The sequence below is a fragment of the Otolemur garnettii genome, unplaced genomic scaffold (assembly GCF_000181295.1).
Source record: "Otolemur garnettii isolate 467f Iridium unplaced genomic scaffold, OtoGar3 scaffold00369, whole genome shotgun sequence".
Classification (NCBI taxonomy): domain Eukaryota; kingdom Metazoa; phylum Chordata; class Mammalia; order Primates; family Galagidae; genus Otolemur; species Otolemur garnettii.
This window is the reverse complement of record NW_003852764.1, coordinates 138,007-149,775: the sequence shown is the minus strand read 5'-3', so window position 1 is coordinate 149,775 and position 11,769 is coordinate 138,007. Positions and strand designations below refer to the sequence as shown.

The following is an 11,769-nucleotide window of genomic DNA, read 5'->3' as shown; positions in this document are numbered from 1 at the left end:
GCATTCAGATAGCCATGGAAGACATTTATTTTCATAAAATCTCGGTGGAGACACACCCCAGGGATGATCTGGCATTAGTAAAGAACCTATTTTTTTCTATAGCTAAACAAGCAGGAAAGCTGGTTGTTAACAGAGGAGACAGTGGCTGCTTCTACCCAGGGTTTCTGATACAAGCAGCAGTTCCATAGTCACCAAAGGTATGGTTCACAGTACACTTTAGTGATGTGGGTCCATGATAATGTATGTTTCAGAACATATCCATACATATTAAAGTACATATTTAATACAAATCAAATTCATGAAACTATAAGCCACTTAAACATATGTAAGAGGACTGTCCCTGTACAAAAGGTTCACAATCTGAACTAGCGTATATAAATGGCAAATAGTGTTAAACTAATGTTGTAAACAAACAAATAATAAAAAAAGTACTTTATATATAATTATTATAGACTTCTTTTTAGGCAAAATTTTCAGAAAACCCAGGAATAGATTTTATATCACAAAATGGTCCATACCGCCCAAAAATGTCTTTTGACTGGACGGTAAAGTAATATTTGTTGGAAGCTAAAAATTGAGATAAAGTACATGCCATTGGGAGTGGTAATGCTTTAATTTCTCCAATTTTCTTCCAAATTAACTTATTATTAGAGTTCTCATGACACAGGAAGAGGTGGTAGCTTTCCACAGGAGCACATTTGGGATTAATTTTGCTGATGTTCCAAGTTAGGGCAATGCCCTTGGGTCTCAAAACTCGTTTGACTTTGAGCTCAGGCTTCTGGGGAGGAAGTGTGTCTCGGATTTTGTCTGACAGTTCAGGTGGCAGTGGAGGTGGTTCAGGAAGAGGTGGTAGGTGCTCAAAGGACTCAAGAACCTAAAAACAAATTTATAAAAAAGTTTAGCAAGCTGGCCTGGTGGATACTGATTATTTTGTATCAGTCAACAGAAGTGGTAACATCACAAATCCAGAGTGGGTTAGGTCCCAGATACTGTGGATGAATATTCCATTTAATTTCTAAATTGTGTTCTCAAATATTATACTAATTTAGTGACAGTGTCAGTGTATCAACAATGACTATTGCTTTTAATACAAAAATGCTTTTCTAATTTGAATGAAAATATGTATTTGTTTTCATTTCTGTAGCTTCTGTAAAATACAAATGAATTATTTTAATTGTATAAATAAGTAGATTCAACATAGTACATTTTAAAAAGCACATTAAAAGGATTTTTAAGCTGAAATGTGAACCAATTATTTCTTCAGAGTAAAACATGTACTTTCCCATTCAATTTGGAAGGAGTATCTCTTACAGAGCACTTCATAGCAGTACCTGGGCTGCATTTTGTGCCACTGGGATTGTTTCTTTAGAGTTTAAAACAGCTTTTGAAGGTGACTCCAGGGTGGATATTGGCTGTTCTGTGAATAATACAAAGTTTAAAAGGCAAAATTTATCTGTAATAATTCCACATCCTTTAAGCAAATAATTTACATCTTAGGTAATAATATAAAATTACAAAATTGTGAAATATGAAGATATACTTTTGATAAAACTTCAAATGTCAATATAGAAAATTTTCCTTTGAGGTAACAAAAATTCCCCTCTTAAGGTAAACACTTTGGTCATTATGCATATGGGAACTAGGTAGATTTGCACATAGGAGAGGGATCCCAGCTCAATGACCTTAGAGGCAAATTCTCTTCTGGTAAGCCAAGAAGGATGTCCACAAACAGAGCCACTTATAATCATGTATAAATATATGAGACACACAAGTCCTGGGATTCAAACTAAAAATCATGCAGGTTACAGTTTAAAAAATCTACTGGCTTTGCACCTGTAGCTCAGCGGCTAGGGCACCAGCCACATACACCTGAGCTGGCAGGTTCAAATCCAGCCTGGGCCTGCCAAACAATGACAACTATAACCAAAAAATAGCCAGGTGTTGTGCCAGGTGCCTGTAGTCCCAGCGACTTGGGAGGCCGAGGCAAGAGAATCACGTAAGCCCAAGAATTTGAGGTTGCTGTGAACTGTGACATCACAGCACTTTACCCAGGGCAACATAGTGAGACTGTCTCAAACAAAGAAAAGAAAAAGAAAAGAAATCTCTACTGATGGTGTCCACGTTAGTCTAGAGAGAATCAGATATAAATTGTGGACTGAAGCAAAGAAGGGGGAGGAAGGAGAAAGAGAAAGGAAAATGCAAGAGAGAAACAGATGGTGAGTTAGAAAGGGATGGACAGAAAAAAAGTGTTTGTGAGGGAGGAAAAAGGCTGTAAGTTTAAAAACAACTGGGGGAGGGTAAATATGGTAAGAGAAGGAGTCTCAGGTCAGAAAGTATTAAGAGTTGGGTAGCTAACAGGTCCAGATATTTGAACATATCTAATAAGCAATAAAAACCATTTTAGGTTCACTATGTGTTCGGTGACATAACTATTTAATGTACTTTATGAATCTCCCAAATGAAATTTCTTTAATTTTCTTTTTCTTTTTCTTTTTTTTTTTTTGAGACAGAACCTCAAGCTGTCTCAAAGCATCGCAGCTCACAGCAAACAACCTCTAACTCCTGGGCTCAAGCAATTCTCTTGCCTCAGCCTCCCAACTAGCTGGGACTACAGGCATCTGCCACAACGCCTGGACATTTTTTGGTTGTCATTGTCATTGTTGTTTGGCAGGCCCTGGCTGGATTCGAACCCACTAGCTCTGGTGTATGTGGCTGGCACCTTAGCCATTTGCTACAAGCACTGAGACAATTTTATTTTTCTTATGACTGACAAGGATGAGCAAGATTCTGCATTGTGTTTCAAAGTTAAATTATTAGTCTCCCCATCTACTGGCATTAAAAAAGCTTTTCTGGTTTGTGCCCACTCAGGGTACCCTCCAAAACAGAACAATACAAAAAAACTTTCCAAAAGTAGTAATGATTTTAATTCTATGAGAATTTGTATTGCCTTTTTATACTGGTTTAATTTAATTAATTTTTTTGGGGGGGCAGATTTTGGCCGGGGCTGGATTTGAACTCGCCACCTCTGGCATATGGGGCTGGCGCCCTACTCCTTTGAGCCACAGGCACCGCCCTGGTTTAATTTTAGAACTAGATTCGTAAAATCATGATCTGCAGGTCAAGAACTGATGCCAGATCTTTCTTTCCTCCCTTCCACCCTCCTCTTCCATTTCATATCCTCCATTAAAAAAAAAATCTGTTAATAACCTCCTTTAAATTTTCCAGTCAACAGTTTAATACCAAAAAATCCTATCAAATATAATTTTCCATAAATAACAGTCCTTCTTTCAAAGCAGTAGCTCAAATGGCCCTTTGGAAATTAAAAAAGGCTAAGACAGATACTCAACTTTATGATAAGTGACAAAACAGGTTGGGCACTGTGGCTCAAGCCTATAATCCTAGCACTCTGGGAGGCTGAAGTGGGGAACTGCTTGAACTTATGAGTTCAAAATCAGCATGAATAACAGCAAGACCCCTGGGTGTCATGCTTGGTGCCTGTACTTTCAGCTACTGAGTTCAGGAGATTGAAGTTGCGATGAGCTATGACGATGTATGTCACTGCACTCTCCTGGGGCAACAGAGGAAGACTCTGCTTCAAAAAGAGATAAGACAGGACATTTACCCCCCTCATATAAATAATTCTCCAGCTTTTATCTTCATCTACATAAAAATGTGTAATGGGTGTCTTGGTTGTATTGTATTCTCAAAGGAGCAGTAATGAGTACCTCATTATTTTTTAAGGAAGTTCATTTAACAGCCAGGTGAAAATTGCAGTCTTTGGTTTCAACCTAACCTAATTCTCTGGTGTTTGACTTTCCAGATCCTTTGCTGTATGTATACACACTTGTAGACACATGTATCTGTCCATGCTAACACATTGTACAAATGGTTCTTTAAAAATATTTAAAAACTGATGCAAAGGGGAAAGATCCATGAATGGCTTTAGATTAATATTTATAGATAGGAAGGAAGGAAGATAGATAGATAGATACATACATACATAGACAGACCCATCTTCTTGCTCTGTCACCCACTCTGGAGTGCAGTGCATGGACCACAGTTCACTGTAACCTTGAATTCCTGGGTTCAGACAATCCTCTTACGTAGGCCCCTCAAAGTGCTCGGATTATAAACTAAGCTACCATGTCCAGCCAAAATGTGGTTTTTACTTTGTTTTGATTTTATGAGAATGCTCAACAAAGAAAACGTGGCTTTTTAAGTATATATAAATATATATATACATACATACACACACACACATATATATATATATATTTTTTTTTTTTTTTGAGACAGTCTCATTATGTCACCCTCAGTTGAGTACTGTGGCATGATAGCTCATAGCAGACTCCAACTCTTGGGCTTAAGTGATTCTCTTGCCTCACCCTCCCAAGTAGCTGGCTGGCTACAATGCCTGGCTATTTTGTTGTAGCTGTCGTCGTTTAGCTGGCCAGGTTCGAACAGGCCAGCCCAGGTATAAGTGGCTGACGCCCTAGTTGCTGAGCTACATGCGCTGGGCCTATTAAATTAAATTTTGAGAAATGTGTACGTTTGTAAAAACTTTGTCAAACTATCACCAAAATAAAGACACAGAATATTCTCATCAATCCAAAAGTTCCTTAGTATCCCTTTCTCAGACAATCCCTCTCTTCTAGCCCTATGAAACCACTGGTGTATTATCACTAAAAATTATACTTGCCTTTTCTAGAATTTCACATATACTGAATCATATAGCATGTACAATTCTTTTGTCCATCAGAATGTTTCTGAAATTTATCCATGTAATTGCATATATCAATGTTTTGTTTTTGGCTGGGCATGGCACTAAAAACCTATAAATTCTAGCACTCTGGGAGGCCAAGGCAGGTAGATTGCTTGAGCTCAGGAGTTTGAGATCAGCTTCAGCAAGAATAAGACACACTCCCTCATCCCCCATTCCTAGCACTTACTTGGGAGGCTGAGGCAGGTGGATTGCCTAAGCTCATAGGTTCGAATCCAGCCTGAGTCAGAGCGAGACCCTATCTCTAAAAATACAGCCACGCATGATAGCAAGTGCCTGTAGTTCCTGAAGGAAAAAAAAAAAACAAAAAACAAGATCCCCGCCTCTACTAAAAACTGAGGCAATATGATCACTTAAACTCGAGAGTCTGAGATTGCTGTGAGCTATGTCGTCATGGCACTGTACCCAGGGTGCTAGAGTGAGACTCTGTCTCAAAAAATTTCATTTTTTATTTAGTATCTTATTTTATAGATATACCACAATCTATCCAATTACCTACTGACAGGCATATGGACTATTTCTAGTTCTGGATTATCATGAATAAAGCTGCTATGAATATTTAATGTAAAAGTCATTGTGGTGAATATAAGTTTTCATTACCTTTTCGTAAATATCAAAGAGTGGAATATAGTCACATAGTAAAAGAAAAGTTAATCTTTTAAGAAATCTCCAATTTTTACCTTTTTATATTCTTACCTGAAAATCATGAGAATCCAAGTTTGCTCCATATCCTCACCCACAGTTCATATTTTCAGTTGTTTTCATTTTGGTCATTTCTTTGGGTATGTAATAGTATCTTATTATTGTCTTAATTTTCCTAATGATGTTGAGAATATGTTCCTGTGTTTATTTGTCAACCCCTTAGATACAATGAAATGTCACTTATTTGTTTGGGGATTAATTTGTTCTTTCATTAACATGTGATAAAAACTAAGACTGTTCAATTTAAACCTTCTGTTTTTTCTAATATAAATATTTATTTTATAAATAAAAATAGAAGATAATTTCAAAAAACAGATCATGCCAAAATCTTATAGACAACAGAAAAGGAAGAAATACTCCAAAATCATCTGCTTAATCTGGATACACCTGATATTAAAATTGGAAAAAATATATTATTATAACGGGGAAATTACAAACATAGTTCACTTTTAAATGAGGATGCAGTATCCTGTATCCTAAACAACATATTAACAAGTTGAAGTAAAAATTAATGTTTAAGTGATGTACTTTAGTCAAAATCGAATCCAATTTATGTGAGAATTAGTCAATATTTTCTTTTTTTCCCCTTTGTTCTTACCCTCACCCCCTCCCTCCTTCTCTGTCTGCTCACCCCTTCCTCCATGCCCTATAGTGTCATTAATTGTCCTCATATCAAAGTTGAATATATAGGATTCATGCTTCTCCATTCCTGAGATGCTTCACTAAGAATGACATGTTCCACCTCCATCCAGGTTAATACAAAAGCTACAAAATCTCCATTTTTTTTAAAATGGCTGAATAGTATTCCATGGTATACATATACCACAGCTTGCCAGTTCATTCCTGGATTGAGGGGCATTTAGGCTGTTTCTACATTTTAGCAATTGTAAATTGAGCTGCGATAAACAGTCTAGTGCAAGTATCTTTATAATAAAAGGTTTTTTCCCCCTTCTGGATAGATGCCCAGTAACGGGATTGCAGGATCAAACAGGAGGTCTAGGTTGAGTTCTTTGAGGTTTCTCCATACTTCCTTCCAAAAAGGTTGTATTAGTTTGCAGTCCCACCAGCAGTGTAAAAGTGTTCCTTTCTCTCCACATCCACACTAGCATCTGCAGTTTTGCAATTTATGATATAGGCCATTCTCACTGAGGTTAGATATCTCAAGGTGGTTTTAATTTACATTTCTCTGATAATTAGGGAGGATGAACATTTTTTCATATTTGCTAGCCATTCGTCTGTTTTCTTTAGAGAGGTTCCCCACTGATATATGTGGGTTAAGTTCTCTATAGATCCTAGTTATTAAGTTTTTGTCTGATTAAAAATATGCAAATATCCTTTCCCACTGGGTAGATTGTCTATTTGCTTTGGTTGTTGTCCCCTTAGCTGTATAGAAGCTTTTCAGTTTAATTAAATCCCATTTATTTATTATTGCTGTTGTTATTGCCATGGCACTCTTCTTCATAAAGTCTTTCCCCAAGCTGATATCTTCTAGTGTTTTTCCTATGCTTTCTTTGAGGAATTCTATCATTTCATGCCTCAAATTTAAGTCCTTTATCCATCTTGAATCAATTTTTGTGAGTGGAGAAAGGTGTGGATCCAGTTTCAGTCTTTCACATGTGGATGTCTAGTTCTCCCAGCACCACTTATTGAATAGGGAGTCTTTCTCCCATGTATGTTCTTGTTTGGTTTATCAAAGATTAGGTGGTTGTAAGTTGTTGGTTTCATTTCCTGGTTTTCTATTCGATTTCAAATATCCATGTCTCTATGTTTGTGCCAGTACATGCTGTCTTGACCACTATGGCCTTGTAGTACAGCCTAAAATCTTGTATGGTGATGCCCCCCAGCTTTGTTCTTATTACTAAGAACTGCCTTAGCTATACGGGTTTTTTTCTGGTTCCATACAAGATGCAGAATCATTTTTTCCAAGTCTTGAAAATAGGAGGTTGGTATTTTAATAGGGATGGCGTTGAATTGGGAAGTACAGACATTTAACAATGTTGATTCTTCCCAGTCATGAGCATGGTGTGTTCTTCCACTTGTTAAAGTCCTCTGCTATTTCCTTTCTTAGGGCGTCATAATTTTCTTTATAGAGGTCCTTCACCTCTTTTGTTAGGTATATTCCTAGGTATTTCATTTCCTTTGGGGCTATGGTGAAGGAGTTTTGTCCTTAATTAGTCTCGCATCTTGGCTGTTATTGGCATATACAAAAGCAACTAACTTGTGAACACTGATTTTTTTTCTTTTTTCTTTTTTTGAGACAGAGCCTCAAGCTGTCCCCCTGGGTAGAGTGCCGTGGTATCACGCTCACGGCTACCTCCAACTCCTGGGCTCAAGCGAGTCTCCTGCCTCAGCCTCCCAAGTAGCTGGGACCACAGGCGCCCGCCACAATGCCTGGCTATTTTTTGGCTGCAGCTGTCATTGTTATTTGGTGGGCCTGGGCTGGATTCAAACCCGCCACCTTAGGTGTATGTGGCTGGTGCCTTAGCCAGTTGAGCCACAGGCGCTGGGCCTGGACATCGATTTTATATCCTGGGACATTACTGTATTTTTTGATGACCTCCAAGAGTCTTGTGGTTGAGTCTTTGGGGTTCTCTAAACATAAGATCATATCATCAGCAAAGAGGGAGAGTTTGACTTCCTCTGCTCCCATTTGGATGCCCTTTATTTTCTTGTCTTGCCTAATTCTATTAGCTAGAACTTCCAGCACTATGTTTAGCAGTAATGGCAATAGATGACAACCTTGTCTGGTTCCAGTTCTAAGTGAAAAAGCTTTCAGTTTAACTCCATTCAGTAAAATATTAGCTGCGGGTTTGTCACAGATGGCTTCAGTCAGTTTAAGAAATGTGCCAACTATGCCTAAACTCTTCAGTGTTCTAATTAGAAAAGGATGCTGGATTTTATCAAATGCTTTTTCTGCATCTATTGAGAGGATCATATGGGCTTGATTTTTGCTTCTGTTGATATGGTGAATGACGTTTACGGATTTATGTATATTAAACCAGCCTTGCATCCCTGGGATGAAACCTACTTGATCATGATGTATGACTTTTTTGATGATAAGCTGGAATCTATTGGCTAGGATTTTGCTAAGAATTTTTGTGAAATTCAGATGCATTTGAGTGAAATTGGTCTGAAATTCTCCTTTTTAGTTGGGTCTTTTCCTGGTTTTGGTATCAGGGTAATGTTATTTATTTTTTTAGAGACACAGTCTCACTTTAGTGCCCTTGGTAGAGTGAAGTGGCATCAGAGCTCACAGCAACCTCCAACTAAAGGCTTAAGAGATCCTCTTGCCTCATCTTCTTGAGTAGCTGGGACTACAGGTGTCAACCAGAACACCCAGCTATTTTTTTGTTGCAGTTTGGCCAGGGCTGGGTTGGAACCCACCACCTTAGGTATATGGCGCCAGCCCCCAACCAATGAACCACAGGTGCCACCCAATTTACAATCACTTTATTTTTATTTTATTGAGACAGAGTCCCATTCTATCATCCTGGGTTAGAGGGCCCTGGCATCACTGTAGCTCACGGCAACCTCAAACTCCGGGGTTTCAGTGATCCTCTTGCCTAGGCCATCAGATTAGCTGGGACTATGTGCGTCTGCAACAAAGCCTTGCTAGTTTTGTGGGGGTGGGGGGGGTTTTCCATTTTCTAATTTTAGTAGGGACAGGGTCATTCTGTTGATCAGGGTGGTCTCAACTCGTGAGCTCAAGCAATCCACTCGCCTGGGCCTCTCAGAGTAATAGGATTACAGGCATAAGCCATTGCGCCTGGACTGATTACAATCCTGGTAATCATTTTGACACCTGTTTCATGATCCAGAACCTGATCAACCTTAATGCACTGTTTCATATGCACTTAAAAAAGAACGTGTATTCTGGCTCAGTGCCCATAGGTCAGCGGTGGTTAGGGCATCAGCTGCATACACCAAGGTTGGCAGGCTTGAACTTGGCCTGGGCCTGCTAAAAACAACAATGACAAGAACAACAACAACAAAAAAACAGCTGGACATTGTGGTAGGCACCTGTAGTCCCAGCTACTTGGGAGGCTGAGGCAAGAGAATTGCTTAAGCCCAAGAGTTTGAGGTTGCTGTGAGCTGTGATACCACAGCACTCTACCAAGGGTGACATAGTAAGAATCTGTCTCCCCCTCCCCAAAAAAAGTGTATTCTGCTATTATGGTTGGGTTGAGTGTTCTATAAATGTCAATTAGGTTGTATGTTTATAGTGCTGCTTAGGCTTCTATAGCCATGCTGACTTTCTGTCTTTATACCATATCAAGTACTGAAAGGAATGTTGGCATCTTTAATTATCAATTATAATTACCTCTAATTATCTATTAGTTTTTGCATTGGCTATTTTCAAGCTCTACTATTAAGTGCATGTATTAATAAATGTAGTTTTACTTTGTCTTTTCTTTTTTTTTTTGAAACAGAACCTCAAGCTGTCCCCCCGGGTAGAGTGCCGTGGCATCAGAGCTCACAGCAACCTCCAACTCCTAGGCTAAATTGAGTCTTCTGCTTTAGCCTCCCAAGTAGATGGGACCAGAGGTGCCCGCCACAATGCCTGGCTATTTTTTGGTCGCAGCCGTCATTGTTGTTTGGCGGGCCCCGGCTGGATTCGAACCTGCCACCTTAGGTGTACGTGGCTGGCACCTTAGCCACTTGAGCCACAGGCGCCAAGCCTACTTTGTCTTCTTGATGAAATAACTGCTTTATCATCATGAAATGGCCTTTATCTAATATTTCTTATTCTGAAGTCTACTTGTCTAATAGTAATAGAACACTCCAGCTTATCCTTAGTGTTTACATGCTTCTGCATGGTTTATCTTCTTCTATCGTTTTAATTTTAATGAATCTGTGTATTTATATTTAAAGCATATCTCTTGTAGTTGATGATATAGTTAAATCTTTTTTGTTATCCAGTCTAATAATGTCTGTTTTTTAATGGAGCGTTTAGACCATTTATATTTATTATCAGTATGGTCAAGTTTAAGTCTATCACCTTACCTTTTATTTCATATTAGTCTCATTAATTAACTTTTTTTCCTTTTTTTTTTTTTTTTTGAGACAGAGTCTCACTATGTCGCCCTGGGTAGAGTGCCGTGGAGTCACAGCTCACAGCAACCTCAAACTCCTGGGCTCAAGGGATTCTCTAGCCTTAGCCTCCCAAGTAGTTGGGACTACAGGGGCCTGCCACAATGCCCAGCTATTTTTTGTTGTAGTTGCCATTGTTGTTTAGCAGGCCCAGGTCTGACTCGAACCTACCAGTCTCAGAGTATGTGACTGGTACCATAACCAGTGTGCTATGGGCACTAAGCCAATTCTTCACTTTTTTGTGGCTTCTTTTAGAATGCATATTTTTAAGTCTGTTTTATTTCCACTATTACTGTATTAGCTCTACTTCTTGAAAAAAGTTGTTCAGAAAACATTATACCATTCTACTCTCATACAATGTAAGACTCTTAAAATAGCATGCTTCTAGTCCTCTGACCATCTTTTGCACAACTGTAGTTATACATTCACTTCTATACATACTATTCTACAATAAGGGTATTATAGTCTTTGTGCAGATCCACTTTCCATCTTTTGTTTTGTTTTTTTTACTTTGTCACCCTCAGAAGAGTGCCATGGCATCACAACTCACAGCAATGTCAAACTCTTGTGCTCAAGTGATTCTCAAACTTTAGACTCCTGAGTAGCTGGGACCACAGGTGCCCGCCATGACACACAGATACTATTTTTAGAGACAGGGTCTTCCTCTTGCTCAGGCTGGTCTCAAACTTTTGAGTTCAAACAATCCACCCACCTCAGCCTCCCAGAGAGCTAGGATTACAAGTGTGAGCCACTGAGTCAGCCCCACTTTCCATCTTCTATCATTTTTTACTATAACTAAAACAACTTCCTTTATTTCTGACAGCAAAGGTCTATTAGCAGCAAATTTTCCTTTCATTTTTCAAAGACATATTTGCTAGATATAGAATTCTAGGATACCAGTTATTTTCTCCCATCATTTGAATGATGCCATTCAATTGTCTTTTGGTTTGCATTGCTCTAGCCGAGAATTCTGTGAATTCTTTGTTCTTCTGTCTATATTGCATCTTCATTTTTCTCTTTATCTCGTTTTCAGATACTTGATTATGACATCATGTCTCGGTATGGTTTTGTGTTTATCCTATTTGGAGTTTATTGAAAATCTCAGATGTGGGTTTAAACTTTTCATTAAATTTGGATGAGGCTTTAAAACTGGTTCCCAGCCCCAGATGGTAATTCACTCTTTTGGCTAAAATCTG

General features: G+C 38.6%; 1 protein-coding gene across 1 annotated transcript in view; it reads right to left on the bottom strand.

The window, feature by feature from the left end:
• Positions 1–225: 225 nt before the first annotated feature.
• The window catches only part of LOC100952166 (activating transcription factor 7-interacting protein 2-like), a 63,337-nt gene continuing 51,793 nt past the window's right edge, over positions 226–11,769 (bottom strand). The window contains exons 10-11 of the mRNA XM_023509118.1: positions 1,332–1,417; positions 226–874 (exon numbers count right to left, since the gene is read on the bottom strand). Of these exons, the coding sequence (XP_023364886.1) occupies positions 461–874; positions 1,332–1,417 (500 nt within the window). The 3' untranslated portion in view covers positions 226–460. The remainder of the gene's footprint in view (positions 875–1,331; positions 1,418–11,769) is intronic.